This window comes from Fukomys damarensis, unplaced genomic scaffold (genome assembly GCF_012274545.1).
Source record: "Fukomys damarensis isolate Sample0158 unplaced genomic scaffold, DMR_v1.0_HiC HiC_scaffold_17, whole genome shotgun sequence".
Taxonomy (NCBI): Eukaryota; Metazoa; Chordata; class Mammalia; order Rodentia; family Bathyergidae; genus Fukomys; species Fukomys damarensis.
In genome coordinates, this window is record NW_022900929.1 from 26937477 (window position 1) to 26964328 (window position 26852).

General features: G+C 46.9%; 1 protein-coding gene across 1 annotated transcript in view; it reads left to right on the plus strand.

The window, feature by feature from the left end:
- Abca13 (ATP binding cassette subfamily A member 13) overlaps positions 1-26852 on the plus strand; it is a 337625-nt gene that overhangs the window by 111282 nt on the left and 199491 nt on the right. The window contains exons 30-34 of the mRNA XM_010624894.2: positions 1352-1442; positions 11470-11646; positions 12990-13296; positions 25034-25148; positions 26507-26836. Of these exons, the coding sequence (XP_010623196.1) occupies positions 1352-1442; positions 11470-11646; positions 12990-13296; positions 25034-25148; positions 26507-26836 (1020 nt within the window). The remainder of the gene's footprint in view (positions 1-1351; positions 1443-11469; positions 11647-12989; positions 13297-25033; positions 25149-26506; positions 26837-26852) is intronic.

Below are 26852 nucleotides of genomic sequence, written 5' to 3' on the forward strand. Positions count from 1 at the left end.
GGTGGTTTTTTTTTTTTTTTTTTTTTTTTTTTGAGACAAGGTCTGGATAAATCACTAAGTTGCCTGAGATCGGCTTGAACTTGAACTTGGAATCCTCCTGCTTCAGTCTCCCAGAGTGCTGGAATTATAGGCTTGTACCACCCTGCCTGGCTCCTAAATTCTGAGTCTTTCTTGGCCCTGGGTTTATGTTCAGGGAAAGCTGTCTGTGTTTGGATTTGGAGTGAAGCCTGTACCTGGTTGTGCTCCTGGTGCCTCTGGGTGGTGTTCCTGACTTGGCCCTATGGCTTTTCCCCTCAGTAGAAGGCAACTGTCAAGTCCTCGTTGGGGAGGTTACTGAATTAAATGAGATCACGTGCAATAAAGTACCCTGCATGTTGTCTGCCAATAGCTAGTGCCCATCAAGAAGGTAAATGAGATTTTTAAAAAAGCAAACACAGAGGTTTAGTGCCGGTTACTAGAGCTGCCCACGCCCAGTCTGTGGGAAGCAAAGTCTGGAGAGCTCAGGTTTATTCTGAGGAGTGGCGAGTCCCCAGCTCTTCCCCATGTGAGCCTCCCTGCAGCCGTACTTCTCCCTCCCTCTCAGATTTTTTTGTGAAGAATAAAGGGAACAAATGCTGACCACCGAACTGAGATGCAGACTTTCGTGAAGTTGGTGAAAGTGGTTTTGGAGAACACTCCAGAGTAACCATTGATCTCGGGGGTGACCTCGAGGTGACCAGGAAGTGGGAGGGCTGGGTGCTCCCGTCCCACCTCATCGGCAAACCGTGGGCTATGGTTTGCACCTGGCCCTTGGAAAGGTCATGAAACAACGGCATCTTCCAGAAAGTAGAGCACCATGTGGCTCCATTAGAAAACCATGCCCCCGCAAGTCATAATGCAATCTTTGTTTTTAGTATTAGTGTGTCATTACCGTTCCTTTATAAATTTTCCTAAGTTTTACTTTTGTTTTTCAAGGAAAATACTTCATTGAACATTAACTTGTTATTCATTATGTTTAGAATTCGTATTAGTTATTGTTACTATTATTTTGCTATACTGGGGATTGAACCCAGGGCTTTTGTGCAGAGCCATAACCCAAACCCCTTCTATGAATTTTAATTTTGAGTCAAGTTCTGGTTAAGTTTCTAAATTGCCCATGCTGGGCTCAAACTTGGGATCCTCCTGCCTCAGCTCCCTGGGTGCTGGGATTATAGGTGTGTGTCACTATGCCCAGCTAGAACATGTTTTAAGTAGATTCACTTTATGTGTCTTTTTCTGCTGTCATGAGCCTTTGAATAAGTCTAATACAACTATTACTAAGTACTAAGACATGATGCTACTATTTTTATGAAGCCAGATTATTTTCCTTCAGGAAACCCTGAGAAACAAATTTATAAGAAACTTTGTAGAAAGCCAGCTGCATGTTGAAGTGGACAGACTCATGGAAGAGCTCCAGAGCTATGGTAAGGAAGCGTGCTGATGTGCGTGGGTCCCCTGGGTCCTACCCCTTCCCACCTAGGAAGTGGCTCGGTGACTTGGCTAGGTCACTTCTCCTCTCACTTCCTGTTTCCTTATCTGTGACCCTGAAGGCTTGAACCAAATATGCCAAGAGTTTGTCCACACTGGATGTTTTCTGATTTTCAGATTCAGGGCTTGTGTTGTAGAGAGCTCACTGAAGAAGGAAGACTTCTACTTTAGAGTGCAGGAAATTTGAGATACAAAGCAAGCTTATGAAAGAAATTACTACTAAGTTAACAGTAAATTGAAAGCAGTTGCATCGATCTGAAAATGTGAAGATCAAATTTTTATTAAAAAAAATCTATCAATTAGCACTCATTTGTTGTGCCTCCACCAGAAGCTGGGGATTCATTTATTTAACATCCAGGAAAGTGAGTTCCTGGTAGAGATCTGGAGAAGGGTGTGGACTGTTTCTGTCCCACCACCCAGCATGAAGGGATAGAAACAGTGACATGAGACAGAGCCAGAGTGGCTCCTCCCAGCTGCAGGGACCAGGAGACAGGACAGGAAGTGCCGGGGCCGGGCACCTGGCACTCTGCTTGTGCACATGGAGGGGCTCAGAGTCGCCTGGAGCAAGAGATCCGAGGAAGGCAAGGCACTTTATGAGGCACACAGCTTTCCTCTAATGAAAAAAGTTGTTGAATTATTGCTTCCTAACGGTAATAATACAGGTTGAGTATTCCTGGTCTGAAATGCACAGCACCGGGAATTTTCAGTTTGGACAACTTGCATATATGTAATGAAAGAGCTTCAGGGTAGGACCCATGCCCGCACCCCATATTCCTTTCAGTTCATGTACTCCTATTCATAGCCTGAAGGTAATTTTATATAATCATTTTAATGACTTTGTGCATGCAACAGTTTCAGGGAGTGGACTTTTCTGCTTGTGGCTTCATTTTGGCACCCCAAATATTTCAGATTTTGGAGCACTTTATATTTTAGATGTTCTGATTAGGACTGCTTAAGCTGTGTTTTAAAATAAATGCTACTGCCTTAAATAAGCACATTTTAAAATGAAGTAGTACTGAAAAGCTTGTTAAAACAGCCCTCATCTTGAATTTTCGGGCTGATGTGGTACGGAGAGACTTCCTGTTGGACACACGATCAACCCCATTACTTCCCGTCTACAGTGGTGCAGGTGCTGCTGCTAATGCAGGGTCTGTCACTGGGACACACACGTGAGCCCCCACCTGTTCGAAGAGCCCTTTGGTTGGCCAGCCTCTCTTTGGGAAAGGTTCCTCACTACAAACCTCTTACAAGATTAAAGGGAAAAGGCAGAAATTCAGATCTTTTCTGACAGTGCATGGGGATCCTGACTACGGGATTCTCATGGACGCTGGAGATTGTGAAGTGAGTTCCTCCTGGCATCCCCAGCTGTGGAGACTGAAGATCTGCCCATCGGCCAGGAGAGGATGGCAGTGGGTGGTTACCATCTGTGACCTGCGCAGCCTTCTCAGAGACGGCTCAGCGTGAAGAGGGCAGTTGTGGCGCCTTCCTCGGGTGATGGGGTTGATCCCAGACCAGAGGCAGATCTTCATTTGCTTTGTTTTTCTGCAGTTCTGGGGTGGAATCCAGGGCCTCCAGCATGCCAGGCAAGGGGCATACCATTGACTGCTCCTCCAAAATCCCAAATCTCCATTTGTAACTTATGCAGGAGTTGACTCACTTTACTGCATGAATCCTTTAAACATCTATGCCTAGTGTCCTATATTCATTTCTTCATCCCATAACCAGCCAGATCTCAAGGCTGCAGTAACTTGGCTATTTGAAGTTATATCACTGCAGTCCCTGGGAATATTTACCCAATCACTATATCATTTTATTCATCAGATAACTGTAAAAATTACTTTCTGCTTAGTACAAAGCAACCTGTGTCTATTGTGGAAACACTGGAAGAGAGAAATAAGCCAGAAAAGACTACCCAACTCCTAGCACAGAGATCTTCTGTAAAAGCTTCTGAGTCCCTTTTCAGGTGGATTTACGTGTGCTTTAAGAGCCTAGGCATGTACACAGAAAGCCTCATGCTATCCACATCATTTTTAAAATTGTGTGTGAAAATGAGCTCCACTGTAGAAGCTTCTGTTGTTTGTAACGAGTGACTAAGAGCGAGTCCCCCAGCCAAGCCCTCCCTTCCCTTTTCATTCACCAGTGTGAATGGCTTCAAGTCCACGCAGTGATTCCTTTTGGGTTCATCATCATAGCCTTGGTTGTTGGGCTTGTCACAGCCTTTCTTGGCTTATTCATTATTGGATTATCAATTGATTTCCTGTTGCAAAGGTGACTGAATCATTTCCCTGCCTGGTTGCTTCCCCTCAAATTTCAGGACCAGTTTTCATAAAATGTAAGGACTGGATACATGTTCTTTAGTGCAGAGCTGGACTGTGCTTAATGTTTTCCTTCTCCTAAAGTTCACCTTTCCTGGCTTTTGCATGTAACCCTCTGCTGTCAGCGTCCAGCCTCAGCAGGCCACTGCATGTTTAGAGAAACCAGGTCATGCCTTCCGTGCCCTCGTTATCCTTTTATGTGGATGTTTTCTGGGTTTCCTACACCAGTGTCATCCTGAAAAAACAAAACAAAATAAAAATCCAGGCACTGGAGGGAAAAAGATTTCCTGCATAATTTTACCCAGCAAAATCTTGGTTCTATCTGTAAATTATGAAGAAATATCCCTTATTCCCTTTATTGATAATTTTAAATTAATGCCACAAATTTCTGCTTCTTCCTCCTCCTCTATTTTTCTTCTTCCTCTTCCTTCTCCCCTTCTGCATCTCTTCCTCTGCTCTCTCTTTCTCTTTTTCCTCCCCCTCAAAAGCAATGTCATTTCTATCTTTAGAGCTTTTAAAAATCATTGCTATTATTTTTTGTTATTAGTTTATTTTGAATTCTGTCTTTAATATTGGGTAAAACTAAATTCCACCTGAGAATCTTACATATGGACCGAACTTGCCGTGTCCGGTTCCTGCCAGTGACTCTCCACTGGGGTGGATTTTCCCTGGGGACAGTCGGCAGTGTGTGGAGGTATGTTGGTTGTCATGGCCAGTGAGGTGCTGGCTGGGGTTCGATATGGAGAGGCCAGGATTACTACAAACGTCCTACAGTGTGCAGAGCAGCCTTACATGATGAGTTAGGGCCCAAGTGTCTTCATGTCTAGATTTAGACTGCTCCCTTTGAGCAGTAGGATGGAGCCATTTGTGGGACAGTTTTCAGGGGCAGTGCACTAGGTTCCCAGATCCTATGGTTTCCTGTGGCGAATGTGTGCTGTTTCCGGTCCTGAGTTACAGTTATTGAAGGAGAAGCAGTGGTCTTATTTTGTTTTCTGGATCTTGGAGCCAGATTATCATAGCCTTATGTACTCTGTTGCTCTCACTCACCTGTGTGTGAGCTGCAGGGTCCTTGTTACCCTTGAGCACTAAGGCTGGGCATTGTGTCTGTTCCAGGCCTCCCGTTGTCTGGCCCTTTGCACTGACTTGCTGCATGCTGTAGAGTGGACCACGAAGGCAAGGGGGCCAGGTTCAGGCCTCCAGGGCTCTGTTCCCCTTGCTCTGTGCTTCATCTCCCCATGACAATGCCTTTGATTCCCCAGGTTGGACAGCACAGATGAGGTGTCCAGAGGGACAGAGCGTGTAGCTAATGTCTGACTGTGTTTTATGTTGTGACAGCCAATGTGTGCTGCAGGAATGTGTACCTCACTGTGGCAGAACAGTACAGGATCCTCTCATCACTGGCCACTCAGAACCCAACACAGTGTGAATGTTATGTAAACAATGACAAACTGCATTGTTCAGGGAAAGCCATAAGTGTGGGGGGGTGACCTGTTCAGAACAGGTGCAGTGCATTACGATATGTGTGGTGGAGATGGGCTGGATCCATAGGTGCAGAACCTCAGAGACAGGCTGATTATGTGCGCGTGCGCGCACGCGCGCACACACACACACACACACACACACACACCACCTTTGCACATGATGTGAGTGTCTCTCTGCCTCTGTACCATATACAATCTGGCCTTTTAAAGCCTTTTGAAAGAATTCTTCCCTTGAAGCTAGCAAAAGCCACAGGATACGAGGTCAGGTCATTCTCTGTTGTGTTTGCCATCTGGAGTTCTGTGCAGTAAAGCTGTCTAACCAGGCTTTGTAGGCAGACCTGTAAAGCAGCGTAGTCTATGACAAATGGTCAGCATATAAAATGAAATAGAAAAAGACCCCGTTTGCCCCATTCTATAAAACTGAACTTTCCCCAGTTCGCCATAAAAATATTAAAGTCCCCCATGGTGCAGAGTGAGGTTTCTGGTTTTCTGTTTCTAGGTGTCCTGTGGAGTTGAACATGGAGAATGAAAGACAGCTGATGGGCACCTGCCTGTCGCTTATCGTTATACTGTGTGTATGTGTACCTAACTGTATTTAATTTTCACGATGACCCTGTGGACACATATGCTTTCCTCATAGAGATGAAGACCTGGAAATGTGACAGATCCATTCTTTCCCTGATAAATAGCAGTGGGGCGGCTTGGGAGCACAGCCTGAGTGGCAGAGGGATTGGCAGACTCCCCAGGTGTCTCCGCCTCACCATTGTCCCTGTCCTCCACCCTAGGCTGTCCATTCCCTTGCAGGAGGGACCTGAGTCTGAGGCACAGATGCTGCAGTGGGTCCTGGCCACTGAGGATGCAGGGCCCAGCCTTAGGCCTCAGCTGTGCTGCAGCATTTGGGGTGAAGCGAGACAAATCTTCACAGTGAGCAAACGCGGGGTGGACTGGTGAAATACAACATCATAACTCCCACAAACCAGTCATTTCACAGAATTTCACCTTAGGCAGGCACATCTAGGATCTTTCCCTTGCTCCTTCCCTCCTCCTGCTCTTCCTCTGCCTTCTTTTCCTCCCCATCCTCAGCCTCCCCTCCTCCTTTTCCTTCTCCTCCCCTTCTTCTCTTCCCTGTCTCCTTCCCCCTCGTCATTTTCTTCTTCCTTCCTCTCCCTCCTCATCTTCCTCTTTGTTTTGTTCCTCCTCTTTCTCTTTCTCCTTTGCCTCTTCCTCCCTCCCCCACCCTGTGCTCTCCCTTCCCTTTCTATTCCCTCTGTCCTCCCCTGTTCCAGTCCCTCCTCCTCCTCTATCCTCTGCTTCCCCTTCATCCCTTCCTCCCCTCTCTGCCTTCCTCGCCTCCCCCTCCCTCCAGCCTTCCCCTCCTCAACCTCCCCCTACTCCTGTGGCTGCAGTGGGAACACTGGAGAGTTGTGACCTGGCACAGCACAGGTCAGCACTGCCCACTGAGGTCAACATGCAAGGTCTGATCCAGACACCTGATGTCATGCTGGAGAAAGTGGACCAGAAAATATTACAGCTGGGCTGTGGGGTTTGCCCCTGCACCAGCCACTCTACGCTGGAGGTGCAGCAGCCCCTGTGGTCAACATCTCCACAACAGACAGTCCCGGCTTTCCATCCTGGCTGGGGTGGGGGTGAGTGTGGAAACCTGGAGCCCATTCACTACCCAGGGCATTGCTTTGATGGGCTGTGTTATCTCTGTTGTGCCTCTGCTGGGAATCAGTTTTACACACTAATAACTAGAATACAATGCCACATTGAGTGGGTATCCTGCCCCAGCCTTGGTGGCCACCAGCTGTTCTTCACGCTTCACTGCATCTGACCTGCACAACGATAGAGTACGTTGTCATCTGTCCATCATCATGGGCAGGGTGAGAACAGAGCATCCACAGCTGATGTTGCACTTGCTGTGGCCCTCAGACCACATGGCCCAGTGGATGGGCCTTGTCTTCTCTGCTATGAATCATATGGCAGCCATATCTAGTCACTGGCCATTCGGTCCTTCAGGCCCAGGTCAAAGCCAAGGCCAGGCCATTGGTGCCCAGACTCTGAACTGCTCCAAGGGACTTGCAATGCTCTTTCTGGGATCCTGCACCCACCCCATCTCTCACTGTGGAAACTCCTTCCCAGCTGGGGGGCTCAGGGCACATAGAAGTGGAAGACCCTGACTTCTAGTTCCTCCCCAGTTGCATCATCAAAGCAGCAGTCGAAGGTCCTTTCCTGCTGTAAATGTTAGACACTGTTGGCTGTGATGCTGGGGAGAGATGAAAACTGCCAGTCAATATTTCTGTTGGCACTGGGGACTCTGGCTTGAACTGTTTTCTTCTTAGTGGGCAAGCTGTAGCCTAGCTCTCCTGAGGGCCAAAAGCTGAGGTCTCCCAGATGCTTAACTGGAATGAATAGGTCGCCATAGCCAAGAGAGTGATCACTAGTGCCTCACATGATGACTTTGTCTGCATGGTTTTATGATCTGCTGTGGGCTTCTGTGTATGTGGTATGTTGAATTCATGTTCCATTCTTTTCAATTCTTTATAAAATCCCGAGTTGAAAAAAGGGAAATCCTCTGGATCTGCTGTGCAAACCCCAGCCACTAGGTGTGCAGCTTCCTCTTATACCATTAGAGTGGGGACCACACTTGTCCTTACAGTGACCTTGTGGCTTCGGGCTGTGATGGTAGGTCCTAGGCAGCACCTGTGCACAGCAAACTAAGGAAGCAGTTCTTGTCCACTTCCATGGCTCCTGTCATGTCTCCTGTAGCTCTCCCTCCCTACACTGCCTTTCTCCAGGTCATTTGGTTTTCTCAACTCCTTCCTGAAACCCAAGCAGAAGTACCAAGGCATCCTCAGTGGTTTTCCCTGAAAAATGTTTCAAGTTCAGCTTGCAGAGCCCAGATGTTGCCAACATTCATTTACTGCACAAATGCAGGACAGAGACTATAGTCCATAGTCTGAGGATGGGGTTTCCTGAATGGAAATACACTGTGATCATTGTTTTTGAAAAATTAATGTCATAAAGTGACTTCAGAGAAGGCATTTGTTATGACTTATATCTAGATGTCCCCTCAAAGCCTCATGCGCTCATATGTGGAACTTTTGGAGGAGGCTGGATCATTTATGTGGGAATATGGACTAAGGGTGTGTGATAACTGGATCAGTTTACCATTTGGTTTTGCTTAGTTCTGGGTGGGTGGCACCAACCATTAGGCTTGTAGCCTGAATGGAATAAAAGGGAAAGGGAGGCCAGGTATTCCCTGTCTACCCCGCCATAGACTGTTTCTTTTCTGCCATGCCCATCTTCCATGCTGACCTGCTGTGGAGCCAGCCAACTATGGACTGAAACCTGTACAAATTGTAAGCCAAAATAAACCTCTCCTTCCTTAACTTTTGTGAGGTGTTTTGTCTCAGTGACAAGAAATAAACTAAGTCAGCATGGTTTAGAATTACTCAACCCCAGGTAGATACAGTATTTTTTTTTCACTGAATTCTCTGCAATAGATTCTTTCTCAGTAGTACTTACCATAGGTTTATTACATTTTTAAAATGAAAATTCAACATTACATTTACCTTGTCTTTAGCAAGTCAACCATGGTTAAGTAGTTGCCCAGTTCTTTTCCTGTTGTCATACATCTATGTATATTTTTTTGCTGTTAGGTGTTTTCTTTTCTTTTTAAAATTTTAATTTTAGGAAATATTTACAGTACACAAAATTTATATTCATCTTGGGGAGTTCATAAAACAGCTTGCCTCTTTTCCTAATCCTCTTCCCCTTCCTACCCTCTTCCAGTCCCTCCACCTCAAAATCACCTTTTCCCATTTTCATTCTCTTTGTTGTTGTTATTTTATGCTCATGTTTATGACATACGATATTTATGCTCATGTTGAGTATTTAGTACCTGTATATGACACATCTTAAATCTCCGTACTTCCCCTTGCTCTCCCTCTCACCCCTTGCACGTGGTCTCCTGGATGCCTTCCTATTTGCAAGAGATCTATCCTCTTGTTTCCTGCTGTCCAAGCTCTATTTTCCTTTGTTTGTGCATTGCTTTACTCAATTGAGAGATTCCATAGGGGGTTTAAACTCGTGCATCTGATTTATTTCACTCAACACTTAATTTTCTAGGTGTATCTATTTCCTACAAATGTCTCAACTTTATCCTTTTTTATTGTGCAATAGTATTCCATTATGAAGATACCACATTTTCTTTGTCCATTTTCCTGTTGTTGGACATACAGGATTTAACTCTTACAGGACAGCTTATAGGATTTAACTCTTATGAATTGTATTGCTGTAAACATGGTGTGCCCATATCACATAATATGATGTTTTTAGCTCTTTTGGGCAGATACCTAGAAGGGGAATAGCTGGGTCATATACAATTTCTAATTTTAGTTCTTTGGGGAATCTCCATATTGATCTCCATAGTGGTTGTACTAGTTTCCATTCCCACCAGCAGTGTAGGAGGGATCATTTTTCCCCCACAACCATACCAGCATTTGTTATTCTTCAATTTCTTGATGAATACTATTCTTTCTGGTGTAAGGTAGTAGAATCTGAGCATTGTTTTAACTTATATTTCTCTAATGGCCAGAGATGTTGAACATGTTTTCATATATTTGTTGGTCATTTGTACTTCTTCTTCTGAGAAGTATCTGTTCATGTCACTTGCCCATTTCTTAGTTGGGTCTTTTACTTTTTTGTTCCTTTATGAGGAATAGTTGATAATTTTTTCCCCTTCTGTAGTTCTCTCTTCACTCCTTTGCTGTGCAGAAGTTTTAAAATTTGAAGTAATCCCATTAGTTGATTCTTGCTGTTATTTCTTATGCAGTTGGAATCCTTGCTTACATTTATGTCTTCAAATGTTTTACCTATCTTATCTTCCTGTAGGTTTATTGTTTCTGTATTAATTTTTAGATCTTTGATCCATTTTGATTTTAGTTTGGTACATGGTAAGAGATATGGGTCCAGCTTCAGTCTTCTGCAAACAGACTATTTTCTCAGTATCATTTGTTGAGTAGGCTGTCTTTCTTCCAGTGTATGTTTTTGGCCACTTTGTTGAAGGTCAAATAGCTGAATGTGTCTGGGGATGTTTCCGTATCCTTTGTTCTGTTTCCTTGATCCATGTATCTATTTTTGTTCTAGTGCCTTGCTGTTTTTATCACTGTTACTTTGTAGGTAGCATAGCTTGAAGTCAGGTATTATGATGCCTTGTACTTTGTTCTTTTTGCCCCATATTGCTTTTGCTACTGTGGGGATCTTTTGTTTCTTATGAATTTTAGGATTGTTTTCTCTAGTTCCATGGTGAATGCTGTTGGTAATTTGATTGAAGTTGTATTGAATCTGTAGAACTGTTTTGGAATTATGGCCATTTTGACAGCATTGGTTCTGTCTATCCGCAAGCAGGGGACATCTTTTCATTTTCTGACATCTTTTTAAATCTCCTTTTGTAGTGTACTGCAGTTTTCATTATAGAGGTCTTTCGCTTCTTTGGCTAAGTTAATCCTAGGCATTTAATTTTCTTGACGCTAATGTGAGTAGTATTGTTTGCATAATATATTTCTCACTGAGTTCATTATTGGTGTCCACAAATGCTACTACTTTTTCTGTGTTGATTTTGTATCTGGCTACATGCTAAAACTCATTATTAATTCTAAGAGTTTTTTGGTGGAGTTCTTGGGTCTTCTACATAGCGTATTATGTCATCTGCAAATAATGATAATTTGAGTTCTTCCTTTCCTGGGTGTGTTTTATGCTTCAGATTTTTTTCTTCTATTTTTATTTTGTGTTCTTCCCATGGTCAAAAGTTTCTGTGTGATGCAGTCTTACCTTCATATGTTAACTATGTTTTTCCATTTACATATGAATATTGACATTGCAGAGAACATATATAAAAAGTTAACACACTGTCTTATTCTTGTGTATCAGCTATTTTTTTACTTAGTTTATCAGCGTTGAACAGAACACATAAGAGAAGTGGAGAGCTTGCATTCAGCAAATAAATGGCAAATTTTGCATATGATCAGATTTTGACTCCATTTTGAATAATTATTTAATAAAGGAATTTTACTCATTTTGAAAGTCAATTGCCTGAGCCCCACTGTACAAAAGTAGGGAGTGGAGTAGAAGTAGATGTGTTCCGATTTGCTTGCTTTCCTCAGGAGGGATGCTCGACAAGGTCTTCAACCACTCAGGGGCTGGATATTTCCATTTCCTGGGCAGTGCCCTGGTCAACCTCTCTTCCTGTGTGTCACTGGACCGCTTCCAGGCAATGGAGTCAGTGGATGTCCTGGAGTCCAAAGCACAGAAGCTTATGCAGAAGAACAAGCTCTTGGCCAGTAAGTAATAGACAAATTCAGTCACAAAGGCACTGGCTCAAATAGTTGTCATCTCACATATTTCTCCCTAACGGTGTTTTATGTTGGCTCAGAGAAAACCGAAGCCTTTCCAGATAAAACATAAAAGAAAGCAGAAATGTACACATGGAATTAATGAAGAGATGTGTCTCCTGCCATAATGACTAACTGCTTTTCACCACCCTGAGAATAATGCTACTGGATGCATCTGTTTTTACTATTTTTTGACATTGTTTATGGTTAAATCTCTCATGATACATAGCAATTTTCATAACTAAAGTTAGATTCTAATTTCCTCCATCTTTATTTTTATCATAGTATTGTGCTATTTTGGGTTGAGGGTGAGGAAATACAGTGGTCAATTAGAACCCATTATTAATCCTCTGTATTCTTTTTGAATCAACATTTAATTATTATCATTTCTTTTGATACTAGGGATGGACCTTAGGGCCTTGTGCAAGCTACAGGTGCTTGTCACTGAACTATACCTCCATCCCCTTTCTTCGTGCTTTACTGAGATTTTGTACTGGTTTGCCAGGGCTGTCTTGGTGAAGTACTGTGGGTTGGTGACTTAAACAACAGAAACCAGTTGTTTTACCATTCCGGATGCTGGAATTATAAAATTAAGGCATCTGTAGATTTCTTCTGAGGGCTGGGAGGGAATGGTCTTCTGTTGTTTCCTTTCCCAGGCTTGTAGATGGCCACCTTCTCCTTACATCTACCTGTGTCTCTATGTCTGACTTTCCCCTTTTATAAAGGAATGCTCATACTGAATTAGGGCCCACCCTAAAGGCCTTTATTAAACTCAGTAACCCCTGTCTACACACACATACTCACATTTTAAGATCCTGGAGTGAGGACTTGATCACATGCACTTTGGAGGAAGACAGTTCAGTTCGTGGCAGGTTTTATGCATGGAATTCAAAGGCTCCATGTGGCAGAAAACACAATCCATACATTTAAAATAGGAGTGACAGGTAGCCCAGGGGCATGGATTATGTGCATCCATTCAGATTTGCAACTCAAGGGAAGAGATACTGATTCCTATTTGAGCAGTCTTGTATAATTTTTCAAGTCTTGTAAAAAACAAATTATGTTTTTGTATTACTGGTACCACCATATGATTTTACTAAAAAAAAAAAAGTACATTGAAGTGAGAATTGGATCATGTTTCAGTCTTGCTACCAGTAGGACTGAGCCTGGTTTTGCCTTGCTGGAGCCAGATTCCCTCCTGCAGCAGCAGCAGCAGGAGGAGGAGGAGGAGGAGGAGGCGTGCAACCCTCTCTGAGCTCTGGCACTGCTCACCTGTACTTCTCTGCCACCAGGCATCATATTCAACAGTTCCTCAGTTGGCAAGAGCTTCGGATCAGCATCTCTCAGGTTGCTGCCCCATGTCACGTACACGATTCGGACCAGCATCTTATACAGCATGAGGACAGATTTGGTAAAAAACCCTTCCTGGAAGTTCCATCCTCAGAGTCTGCCAGCTGACGGGTTCAAATATAACTACATCTTTGTCCCACTGCAAGACATGATCGAGAGAGCCATCGTTGAGGTGCAGACTGGGCAAGAAGCCCTGGAGCCAACCACGCAGGCTCAGGCAGCACCATACCCGTGCCACACCAGTGACCTGTGAGTAGCTGTGGCCAGCAGACTTCCTTTAGGTCCTCTGTGGGGAGTGGTGCTGAGGGAAAAATCTTTGAGCTTTTCCATCATCACCCGGGAGTACTTTCTAAAAGATCCATTCTGTTTTGAATGGCTCGGGGTTTATTGTTTATATACTTGAGCTACTCAGGTAGAAATATAGTGGTTGAGACACAGTCAACCTTTGTGTCCATGGGTTCTCACCTTCACCCACAGATCCAATCAGTTGCTGACTGAAAGGATAATTACAGAAATTCCCAGAAAATTACAGAAAGCATAACTTGAATTTGCCACATGCCACACATACGCTATGTCTGTGTGAATGATGTGGCTATAGGCATGTATGGAGTGTTACATGTAACCCGCGGGTGTGTGCACAAATTCTGAAACAATGAGCTGTGCAGAGTCCAGGGTCCTGAGGAGTCCCAGGGAAGCCTGTGTTGGTTCTTTCGGTACGTGGGAAGTGGCTGAGGGCATGGATATGTGAAGCTGTGCCATTTGGCCAGAGTCATCTACAGCAACAGCAGAGAACGGGAAGTCCGGTTTGAGAGCTGGAAGCGTTGCATACAGGGACTTGGAGGATCAACTGGGTAGTGCAGGGTGGGCAGAGCAGGGAGCATCTGAGGCTGTGGACCCCGGGGCTCTGTGACCTTGAGGATAGGCTTGGGCACCCGGGTGCTGGTGTATCAGAGGAGGGGAGCCCACCGCTCTAGGCTGCTTCCTTTGTTCGTGGTGAACGTTGTCCTTATAGCATCCTGTTGCTGCAGCTGTACGTGTGTGATGCAGGCTGTGGGTCTCTGGCTGTCTTGCCTGCTGGCTCTGATGCCACCTTCTGAAGCTCTCTTGAGGGCACAGTGGAACGTGGGGTTACTAAAGAGACAGATTTGAGTGTCATCTTAGCCATGAGAACAGGGACAGATGCTTGCCCTTCAGGGATCCCCTGCAGGGGACAGCTCGCATACATGCCACCTGCCCTGCCAGGGTAGAGCAGTGGCTCACCGGGTAAAAGTGTGACTCCCTCTCCCTTTGGTAGGCAGATGGTGTTAGGCTTGAGATCTGAGATGTCCCTCCAAAGCCTCCTGTGTGTGGAGGTGGTGGACCATGAGCACTGTGCTCCTCTGTGGGCTTCCCAGTAAATGAGTTCGTGGCTGACCATGATGTTAGGAGGCAGGGCCTGGCTGGATGCGGCCACTGGGGGTGACAGGAAAAGTGCACTCTTCTCCCTGATGCCTCCTCTTCTCTCCTTCCGGCCAGATACCCATTGGTGTTGGGGAGAACTGAGGTGTCCTTCGCTCCCAGAGACCGCCTCACTGGGCAGGTCATTGGTGACAGCCTCTTTGCCTCTTTCCTTACAGGAAAAGCTTTTCTTTCTTTTCAAAGCTATGATACTTGGGCTTTGAACATTTCTACCATTGCAAAAAATGATCCAAAATCATCTTCTTAGAGGTGACAGCCCCCAAAAGATGGCTGCCATTGGCAAGGTCCATGCAGAGATGTTTTCCTCCACACTCAGAAACTGAGGAAGCTCAAGTGCCAGGTGCCTGGCGAAGTTAGCATTTTATGATGCTGCTTGTTTTAAGGTGAATTACAGAAAATTTCCCTCTGATAGTCTCCCGGCTCTGGGTGCTGGCTCTGGAATTCACTGCTCATCAGCACCCTTGGGAGGGTGCGGTGTGGTGGGGACAGCAGGAGGCTGGAGCTCACATCTGGTTTCTTCCCCTTGACCTGATGGGGACGCTCTTACCACGTGGGCTCTGTTGTCAGGCCTTGCAGGGGCAGAAAGGAGGCTGTGAGGGAGCTCATGAAAGGGCGTCTTGGCGCCTCTTGAAGATCAATTCTGGTCCCCAGGAAACCGCCTGGCTGGAGCTGGGGTTGCTGTAATGCCAGGCATGGCTCTGCTGCCATGAAATCTGTCCTTTCTATCTTCTGCTTGGGATATTACGGCACAGCTCCTCAGAAACATTTGTTCTGTTTGCTTGACAAGGGTGAAGAAGTATTTTAATTCTTAGGAAGACTGAAGTCCTTGAGACCTGTCTTTGTCCCGTTTGCTTTCTGTGTGGTTTGAAAACACCCGGGCCCCGGGATGTCCCAAGTGCCTCCGTGACCGGAACACAGCTGGGGTCAGTCACAGACTCTAAAGCTCACCCTGGACGTGGACCGTGCTTGTGGAAATTTTTGAATGGCTTCCTACTGCTTATTGAACAAGCTCCATATTCACTAATCTATTCATGCAGTCAGTGGCATTTATGTGCTGTTTGTCGGCCGCTAGGTTTGGGTTAGTTGGGGAGGAAATAGATAAACATCCCTGCTCTTGTGGCACCGAGTTTGAGTTCAGGGACACAGAGTCTACAAGTGCAGTAATGAAGGGAGTGGTAAAGGCAGTACATACCAGCCTATTGGAGAGGTGAAAGTGGGGGTGAAAGGCTTGGAGGTGGGGGGCTGGGGTTCTCTGGGATTATTAATGTGGTCGGGGGTGGCCCAGCCTGCAAGGGGATATCTGAGCTGAATTGGAGAGACAAACACAGGGGAAAGTGTATGCTAGGACAAAGGAGCAGGCAGGACAAAGACCCTGTGGTAGGAGTGGCTTTGGGTGTGTGAAAGGTCCCCAGGGGGGTAGAGGATGCACAGGGGCAAGAGGGAAAAAGTGTCATCACAAAGCCAGTCATAAACAGTGTGGCTGTAGGTGACTTGAGCCATTGGGGGCTGCAGGAGAGCTAGAGTGGGAGTGTATCACCACCTTACAGGGTAAGGGTCTTGCTCAGGCTGTGGTGTGGGGAGGCGGCCTGGGGGGCCTTAGGGGAGCAGAGCCATCATCTTCCAGGAGGCTCCTGGAGTGACCCGGAGAGAGCGGTGACAGTAGGTTGTGCCGTGCCCCTCAGGTTCTGATTGCATGCTGGAGGCCGAACTGGCAGACTGGCCAAAGACTGGATGTGGATGTGACGGGAAGGCATGGGGAAGACTCCCCGTCTTGGCCCCAGGACTGGGGTTCCAGGGCATCATTTCACTAGGAGAGGAAAGACTGCAGGTGGAGAGAGCTTGGAGGAGAATAGAAAAGTCCAGTTCGGGGCCAGGGATTTAGCTCAGCGGTTCTGCCACCTGCTTCCCAAGTGCAAGGTCTCAAGTTTGATCCCCAGTACCAACAAAACAAAACAGAAAGAAACGTCCAGTTTGCTGTTAGGAACCCGAGGAGGTGGTGATACACATTCTTTCAGGGGGCCGGATCAGCCCACTGGGTGTGTGGGTTTAAGTCTTTGTGCTTCGATGGCATTGGCTCTAGGATTGGTGGCAGTGGCTGTGGGAGACAACGCATAGCTAGAGGCACCGAGAGGCCAGTGCGAGGCCTGGCCCTCACTTCAGGCCAGGGAGGAGCAAGACTGAGAGAGAGAGCATCCTTCAGATGGGAGGGAAGCTCTGTGTGCAGCACCCCTGGGCCAGTCAGGAGTGGGGTTCATGGGCAGAGTAAGGCAAAGCCAGAAGCTGACTGCTGGACTTCACTGAGGGTGTGTGCGTCACTGGGCACATCAGGGAGGGTAGTGAATGTGAGAGGACCTAGGGGACCTGGAGGGTGACATTGGAGCCTGAGTCCAGGCAGCTCTCAGGAACTCTGCTCTCAGGGCAGCAAACGCTCAGGAGGGCAGTCTGAGCAGAACGTGTCGTCATGGGAACAGCCCTGCATCCAGAAAGCAGATAGCTGTGTTCCAGCACCTGAGGGAGAAGTCTCGAAGAGTCCAGTGCCCAAACACAGGCAGGGTCCTGGCAGTTCGTCCCTGGCAACAAAGTCTATTTATACAGCCTTCCTTGGATGCAGATCTCTCCCCTTGCCCTCCTCTCCTTCCCTTTCCCCCTTTCCCTCTTCCCTCCCCTCCTTTCTCTCTATATCAGCAGCCCAGGCCATGTTCTTTTAAGGGATTGGACTTAGGAAATGTTATCTGGAGATCACAGAGTTTGTAAGGGTTAGGATTTTGTGGTGAAATCTAATATTTCCATCCATCTCATGATTCGCGAACAGTTACAAAAGGACAATTTTTAATTGACAAACAGTAGTGGATAAGGACACCTTTATGACTGGAACTACAGTGCATTTCGTATTTCAGCAAAACATTTCAGCTATTTGATGTATTGCTTTGAAGAACAAGCCAAGTTACAAACAGCAAATAAAAAGTTAAAAGTACCCTGAAACCCTTTTATTTGAAAAAAAAAATCTCCTTGAGAGGTTTTCTTTGCCCATCGTCTCTGCCACTGCTCTTTGGTTCCTTCAGCCTTCAGTCCACAGTGCCTGGAGCTGGATCATGAGCAGCGGTGACCCAGGAGGCAACGTGTCTGTCTCTGGGCACTCATGTGGGATGGGCGGAGAGTGAAAGGCTGAGAGAATTGAGCTCAGGATGTCAAATTCCTGTTCTGATCCACAGCATACTGGTGAGGGCCTCTCTTAAGAGACGTGTTGGCCGCCTCCTTTCCTCGGGCTTTGTATCAGGTGACTGTGGTGAACGCCTCTCCCTTTCAGTTAGCCAGGGTGGTTTCCTCAGCAGGAACTCCCACCCCTGACAGCCCTGAGAGTGCAGAGCTGTGGGAAGACCCCTGTCCTGCTCTGTCCTCTGGCGTGTGACTGCCTCTGCCCAGGCCCCACACCTCTCTGCTGGACTCTTCCTCCAGCGGGAGAAGGATGTGGCAGAGGAGGACGTCTCCTGGTAACCCCAGGCGTCACTCACTCTCTGCACGTTCTTTCTCTCTGCAGCAGCTGCAGTGACGCCTCCCTTGAGGTTTGTGTCCCAGTCCCTACTGCGTCATGTCCTTCATCCTCTCGAACTTTAGCAGCACAGCTGAAGAAAGTGAGACTCATGTTTCTTCTGCAAGGCCTCAGCATCTCTTCATGCCCTTCATTCCAATGCCCTCCTCCAAGAACGGTTGATTACCCCTGAATTTAAGGGGTCTGTGTGATAGCCGTTTCACTCAGTGGCAGCTTCGTCCTTTGTGTTGCAAAGTCTGCCATGTTTTCTTGTGTCCGATCAACACCTGGATTTTAGCAGCACTGCTTAAGCTGAGGATGTGGGAGCATGGAAGTGTGGGGTATTCCTGGGGGCCAAGTGCTTAATGTTTTCTCTTCTGTGGCACAGTTCTGCTCAATGACGAGTGACCTTGGCCAGCTTTCCAAGCACACTCCCTTGGAGACACGGCACCCTCTGGCCAGGGGTGGCTCATTCATTCACACACTTGGTCTTCCTCTTTTCATCTGTTTGAAACACTTTTTTTCATAGCTGTGGTTGGACATGATTTTCCCAGGTGCTGGGAGGGATGCAGAGATGTGTCAGACACTTGTGTGTCAGACAGTCACAGTTTCATGGAGTCCCTTAAGTTGCCTTTGTAGCTCTAGTGAGGTGTCCTGGTTCATGGGTCCAGAATAGAATGTTCCCCCAAAGCCTCAGTTCAGAGGTGGTGTGTTTGGGAGGTGACTGGACCATGTGGTGCTGTGCTCATCCACTCATTACCGACTGCACTGTTAGGAGGCGGGGCCTGGTTGGAGGTGGTACAGGAATGAGACCTGGAAGTGTGTATCCCCCAACCCCAGGCTCCTGTCTTCCCTGCTTCCTGGCCACCATGATGTGGGCGGCTGTCTTGCACCAAGGCCCTTCCACTGTGCTGTTTCTGTCTTGGGGCCAGCTGACCATGGACTAAACTGGGATCCAAAAGAAATTTCTCCCCTAAGTTGCCCGCATCGGGTGTTTTGTCCCAGAAACATGGGAAGCAAATAAGACAGGAGAGAAAAGGAAGGAAGACCGTAAGACACAGAGGCTCTGGGAATGGCGAGAGCAGTTCATCCCTACTGGTTTCATTCCCTCGCCCAACAAGCAAGCTCTTGGAGGACTCCTTGAGAAGGAGGAATGCTATGACCTAGAAGCCTAAGTTCGAGCCCTGACACCTGCTTCCTTACAGACACAGGACTCCAGGTGTGAGCCTTGCTTCTGAGATTGCATGATTTCTTTTGACCTCCTGGGGTCCCTGTAGATTCCCAGACTCAGGATGATAAATTGGGTCCTAGCTTTGCCACTTGCTGGTTGCAGGAGCTTGGCCCAGTGACCTGACAGCTTTGCCCTCCTCCGTCTGAATGGGATGTTGGGTGCTGGTCTGCCTACCTGGTTTAGGTTTGAGAAAAGCCCAGTTGTGGCAAGCTCTGTGAGCTGACTGGAAGCCCTGAGCAGCAGGCTGTCTGTTTGGGGGCCACTCTGACTGTCAGGATGACCTTCCACCTACAGGTGTGGAAAGCCAGGATGGGCTGAGGTTGGTGACATTATATTCGGAGAGGTGTAGGTACACTGGGCGCCCTGCCCTCTCCATGACATTCCCAAATGAGAAACTAGAAGGGTCAGAGAGAGCACAGGGAGAAAAAGCAGGAGGCCCCAGGTACCAGCAGCTCCGTGCTAGGCCCTGCCATGTTGTTCTGCTGGGTTGCAGAGGACCAAGCGGAGTGGTGGTGGAGTCGGGGCTGCGGGAGAGGGTGATGGGGAGGAGGGAAATGGGGGTCCAGGGACATGTGGGAAGGGGGCCCAGAAATCTTCCCCCATCCCACACTGAAATGAGAGTCCAGCGTCCTGTCTCTGTGTGTTGTTCCCGCAGAACCACTTTGATCCCACTTGCTCACATCTGTGGCTTTGAGCTCACTGGGCTGTGCTAATAGGGGCAGCCGCAGGTAAGGCACTGATCACCAGTGTTACTAAGATGTAAACCGAGGAGTGCCACCTGCAGAAAATGGAATGCGACAATCAAATATTTGCGGAGATCTGAGTATCCTCTCAAAGAGGCTGGAAAGCACAGGTCAGAACTGTTTCCGGGGCCACACCTTGCTGGCTGACTTCCTTCCTTCCTTTTCCTGGTCCTCTCCCTGCTCCCCCCACCACAGGGTCTTCTGCCTTGTTTTTCTTAGACTTATAATTTTACTTTTCGAACTACTATTTAGTAATGCTTTATCACGGTCCCAGTGGTTGCTTTATAGTTCCAACTGCTATAAAAAACATCAGTCCTTTGAGAAATGAAAGCAAAGTATTTGCTCTTACTTCATCATGTACTTTCTCTTCTCCATGGTGCAGCTTCAGTTGATTTGTTGATGTACTGATCTTTCCCACCATTAAAGGCACTTATTGTCTCCATGTGCCAATATGAAAGAAAATTAGCCTTTGGTTTTGTCTTACCCCAACTTAATTTTTCTCCCTGACTCATTTCCCATGATACCCCATCCATTTACTTGTCACATTGTAACTACACTTCAGGGAATATGAAATTTCCAAAATGTGTTCGTACTTTTAATTTCCATTTTTGTTTTAGTCTTTCTTTGACTGGAAAAGGTATTCACTGCTGACTATTAACCCTTTCACTGTAATTTACTAGTCATCGTTTAGTAGGCTGAAATTTGTTCTCAATTATTTCCTTATGAAGATTTCATAAGATAATATAACAAGTTCTTACACACAGCCCTTAACACTTGGTGGCATTTGGATGTGATAAATTGGGTGCCAGCTTTGCCACTTGCTGGTTGCAGGAGCCTGGCCCAGTGACCTGACAGGCTTTGCCATCTTCCCCCTGACTGGCATGTTGATGGCTGATCCGCCTTCCTGGTTAGGCTTGAGGAACGCCCAGGCCTGGGAAAGAATGAGGCGAAAATAAAGATATCTCAGCTGGGTATGAAATCCTTTGCTCACACATTCCTTAAAGATCTTGTAAAAACAGATCTATCATTTTTTGGACTTTACCTTATTATGGAGAATTCTTGATATTCTTCTCTCATCTAACTTGGTAATTTTGACCAGCTTCTAGTAAGTTTAAAATTCAGTAAATTTAGCAGAATACATTAATTGTTGATCACTTTAGGAAAGTTTTCCTTGAAACAAATGAGTCTTTTGAATTTGTCACTTTACGTTTTCTTTTATGGAAACCTAATCAGTCACTTTCCTGTCACTGAGACAAAATACCTGACATCTACAACTTACAGGAGAAAAAGTTTATTTTGACTGATTTTTTTAAGAGTTCATAGTTGGCTGGCTTCCAGGGAAGTGTAGGGCATGGTGAAAAGGCCTAGAGGAGAAGGGCTGCTCATATCATGGCCGCCAGGAAGCAGAGAGGGCAGGGAGGCGCCTAGGACATGAATATGTATTTCCAGGTCCCAACCCCAGGGACCTATCCCCTTCAGCCAGGCCTGGCCTCCTAACACTGCATGCACTACTGAGCTCTTCAAGGGATAAATCCACAGGGGGAGGGGAGGGATTTTGGAGCCCACATTATCTAAACATGTGAAACTCCTGAAGACTGGTTTAGATCTGGACTACAACCTAAACCCTTTTTTGTATTATAAGTTTAACAACCTGGTGGTTTCTTAGTATTTTGTTTTCCTTCTTCAGGGTTTTTAATGACATGAATTTCTTTTTCCAGTGTTTCTAGTTAATATAATTCCCTTAATTCTTTTTAACTGTTTTTTTTCTTGTAGTTGTATTATTGTCTATGTTTTTATGTCTTTATTATATTTGGGGCAGTGTCAATTTCTCCTGGTGTTTTCTCTAGCTTTTTAAAAATCATTTGTCTGATAGTTACAATTTTCCATCTATTTCTTTTTAAGATCTTCCAGCTTGCAATTCATATTGTTTTGGCATCTAGCCATATCATCCCTAATTCCAACAGCTTCGCTGTATAGTATTTCTTACCGAGGGACTTGCTTTATTAGGCATTTTGGAATTGGTGGCAAAGATACTGTCATTCTTTTCACCATCTTTTTGGCAGTTTGGAATTTTTCATTAGTAATGGTGCAACTCTCAGTCTCCCTCTTACAGATTTTTTTTTTTTTTGTGCTCAGTTTTTGTTTCTGTGACGGTTGCTCATCCAGAATGAATCAGGTGTCCCGATCAAGTTCTGTAAGAAGGTAATGTTGGTGGTGAGGACCAGATGCCATCAGTGGCTACAGAGCCCAAAGGCTCTGTTCCATTTCTACAAAGACAAGGAGCTTCCTGCAAGTGTGTGGATTCTTCAGGTAGCCTTTTTGTGTCTGTTTCCATGGAAATAGGGTGTAGGGGTTGGGTGGCTTCTCTGCTTCCCAATATAGAGTGCCTCTTGAACCTCACTCAACCGTGAGGCTGTGTGTGTCTTCCATACAGAATGTCTTGCTAGCTTTTAAGAAGTCTGTTTTTCAAGGTGCATTCTAAATTCTGTGGAGGGAACCACTGCAATCGCTTTTATTTGCACTGCCTTTGTGACCCTTACATGAACATAATTGCAGCCTTGTCAAAACTTTGCCTTTAGCAGCCTTGTCAAATGCTCGGATGTCTCTTCCAAGTATTTAGCACAACTGGAAAGTACATTTCTATTCTCCCCTCACTGGTTTTTTTGATGAGTTTCCAGGAACGAGTGCAGAGTCTGTGCCACACAGCCACATCTGGAGAGCACTCATCTTTGTTTTGATTATCCTGTCCCCTTTCTCCCTGGGCCTTCCCACCCATGCAGAGTGTAGAAGCTGCGGGTCCCAAGCAGTTGCTCCAGGAATGCCAGGGTTGGGTGGGTCTGAGTCTCCATTACAGAGACTCAAGTGCCCATGGACACACATTGTGGATTCTGACCACCCAACATGGAGGATATCTGACATTGGTTCTCACTGACTCTTGGCGAGACTGGAGCCTCCGGGAGAACAGAGTAGCTGTTAACCCACAGCCCTTTGGGAATGGAGAAATTTATGAACAACCTTCTTTTAACCCCCAGATAAACTCAGTATGAACTACTTTCAGCTTTACAGTTTTCCCAGGCTTCATCTTTGTGGCAACCCCGTCACTTTGGGAGGATAGAGGCATTTGTGAGTACAAGTGGGTATATTTATGCCTTGTTCATAGTCCTCTACCTGTTCTGAGTAGTACAAAAATAATGATTAAAAAGCCACAGAAAATTGTCAGTCTAAAAATCTAAAACCCTGCCCTCCAGGAACAGTGGAGGACTGGACAAGCTGTCCACACTTTACTGTGTTCGCTAAGCTGACTCACCGAGCTCACAACAGATGCTTGAAGCAGAAAAATGAATAGGAAGAAAGGTTGGCTTCCTTTTCTTTTGGGAAAACTCATCCATGTCTTCACATAGGAAATTCAGTGATGGAGCTGATGGAAATAGTGAGTGCAGAACTCGTATGTGTGCAATAGCAAATATAGGCTGCTCTCTGCAGCAGGCCTGTTCCTGAGGGCAGGAGTGGGAGAGTCAGCCTCGGCTGTGGTGGGGACACCAGTGTACTGAACAGGGCTGGCTGGGTGCTTTGAGGGCTCCTGGCTGTCCAGTCTCCAGGACTGACCTCAGTAGTGGCTCCCTATGCACACTGCACCCCTTCGCCACCCTCGGTTCAGTGGTCTTGTGAAAAACCAGGCACCTCCTATCTTCCCAGCACTCTGGGAGGCTGAGACAGGGCGATCACAAGCTTGAACCCAGCCCGGGCATTAGCCAGACCTTATCTGAATATGAAAAGAAAGGGCTGGGGATGTTGCTCACTGTGCAGGTCCTGGGCTCAGTCCCAAGGACTGAAAAAGAAGAAGCAAAATTCAAAAACCAAAACCATACGCCTGATTATGTCAGCTCTCTGTCTCCCTCGCTTCCTCCAATCCCCCCGTGGCATCTCCTTGTTTGTTTACTAAGCTCCTGGGCTGACCCTGCATTCACAGAGCCCGCAGGATCTGGGCCCAGTCAATGCTCTGACTGCCAGCTCTCCTGCTGACCCTCAGACCTCAGCTGCTCCTGACCGGGGTCCGCCTGTGCCAACTCTGAGCCTGCACCTTCCCCTCCTGCCTGGAGCCTGCGGACCGCTGTACCACTCCTTCCTTGTTTCTGCTTGTTGTTCAGCTATTTCCTCTGCAGCCACCTTGCCCAAGCCCTGACTCAAAAGCATCCTTCTCACATTTGCATTAATTGCTGCTGTCCCCCTTACCTCACAGTTGACACTTGACCTTGTGGAATGCTCTTGCTTGATTGGCTTGTTTTACCCCTCCCCACATTGTAGAATGGATCGAGGCCTTAGTGGTAGGACCTTTTTCTGTTTCATTCATTTGTGCATCCGAGGCCCAATCATGTGACAAAGGAGACATTTTAGTGGAGGGGACTGAGAAGTTGCCTAGCAGTGAGTGGAAAAGCAGAGGTGGTTCAGAAACCAAGAGCAGGGTGAGGAGGCGGGAACTATCATCGGGCCTTGCTATCACACATGGCTGTGATGTCCACAGGGACATGGCCGAAAGCTGCTGCACTCAAGGGTGGAACTGTCATTGGCATTATGGTTGTGAATCAGAAGTGGAGCCCGTGGGTTGAAAGTGAGTATGGGAGAAACAGAAGTGGAAATGCTCAATTGCCAATTCATATGTATCTTATGGATGGAAATCTGCGGTCAGCTAGGGTGACTGAGTGGAGACGGTTAATAGCCTCAGTGATTTGGAGAAAGCATTGTGATGGCTCACGGCGGATTCTTTTCTGTCCGCCTCTCTGCATACAGCAGGTGGCAGAGCAGTTGGGCTGGGCTCTGGGGGACCAGGGACCAGCTATGTCTCCTGTGTGGGTCTCCTTCCTTGTGTGCATACCCTGGAGAGTGGGATCCCAGTCGCAGCTGTCTTGCTTCTCAAGTGCATGCTAGCCTTGAAGGCAAACACTGAGAAGTTCACACAGGTGCTGTGTCTGTCCACTGCCCGACTTTCACAGAACTATTTTGCTGACGGAAACTGTACCCTTCCAGATTCCTGAACAACGTCGGATTCTTTCTCCCACTGATAATGATGCTGACTTGGATGGTGTCCGTGGCCAGCATGGTCCGAAAGCTGGTGTACGAGCGGGAGATCCAGCTGGAAGAGGTGAAGGCCTTGGCCTGCTAGGGTGGAAGGTGGTGGGCTGAAGGCTCCAGAAGTGAGCCCTGTGCAGTGACCACCAGGCCTGTTCTGCTCCCCGCCCTCTGACAGCCCCTGGGGTCACCCCAGTCCTTGGCTGATTTGTATAAACCTCAGGAAAATATAACATAGGTATTTTACTTTAACTTATCACTTTTAAGTAGGGCTAGGGATTTAGCTCAGTGGTGCCACTGCCTGCCTCGCAAGCACAAGGTCCTGAGTTTGATCCCCAGTACAATTAAAAAACAAAACAAAGCAAAAAACAAAAAAAGGAAAAAAAGAAAAAAGCAGTGAAGTGGGATGAAGGTGTCCGGGAAAGAGGGGTGAAGCTGGGTGACCACAGGTGCATACTCTTTACCTGCTGAGTATTTAATATCAAGTTTATAAGCAATGCAGAGGGCTGAATGACAGGGTTGCTTGTTATTCACCGTTTTGCAGTTGGTCTACTGGGATGTTGTTTCTTCCCTACTCAGTTTTGGCTGCTGAACTTTGGGGATGGAGGGTCCATCCCACTGGCAGGCTCCCCATTACCTCTGGCCCACAGACCATCAGTGTGTGTATCTAAGAGTTCACCTTTTTCGGGAAGGTGGTGGTGCAGTGCTAGGGGGTTGCATGTAAGCCTTTGCACTGAGCTACATCCCCATCTGCTTTTTATTTTTAAATTTGAGACAGGGTCTCACTAAGTCACTGAGCTGCACAGGTTGGATTTGAACTTGCAATCCTCCTGCCTCAGCCTTCCAGAGTGCTGGGATGACAGGCATGCATGACCACACCCAGCTCAATTGTCCTCCTTATACACACAGTGAGCCCACATCCAAAGATACCACACTGAGTTGGGTAAGCAGATGTTAGGGTTAGTGGAAGACTTTATTTTTATTATTTCTACTAGGGTTATTTTGCAGAACACAATCTAAGCCTACTCAATGACCCTCCACCCTACAGAGCACAAGCATCAACATTTCCCTTCTTCATCCCTCTCTTTATTAAACAAACCACCACAAACAAAATGAAGAACAGCCCTGAAAACTACGAATCCCAGTAAACATCGAAGCACAGTGAGGCTGCCACTGTGCTGGCCAGGCCTGTGGTCTCAGCCACCGGTCCCTGCCTTTGCCTGATCCTCACCGGGGATCCTCCTCATGCCTCCTGTCTGCGCTATGGGGTGAATGGCCACTTGGGGTGGCACTTGTGGCAGCCCCACTCCCTCTGGAGGGCAGTGTCCTCCCTGATGACCACCCCGCCATCGGCTGGCCACCTTTTCTCTCCCTGCCCACCTGCTTCTCCTCCTGTGCCTTGCTCTGACGATCCCGCTTTCCCACTTGCAGTACCTGCGAATGATGGGCGTGCACCCGGCCGTCCACTTCCTGGCCTGGTTCCTGGAGAACATGGCCATGCTGAGCCTGAGCAGCGCCGCCGTGGCCCTCATTCTGAAGACCAGCGGCATCTTTGCACACAGTGACGCATTGGTCATCTTCCTCTTCCTCCTGGATTTTGGGCTGTCGGCCGTCATGCTGAGTTACTTCCTGAGTGCCTTTTTCAGCCAAGCTAACACGGCTGCCCTGTGCACCAGCCTGGTGTATCTCATTAGCTTCCTGCCCTACATAGTGCTGCTGGTCCTGCACAACCAGCTCAGCTCTGCCAGCCAGATGTTTCTGGTAAGTGGGCAGCTCT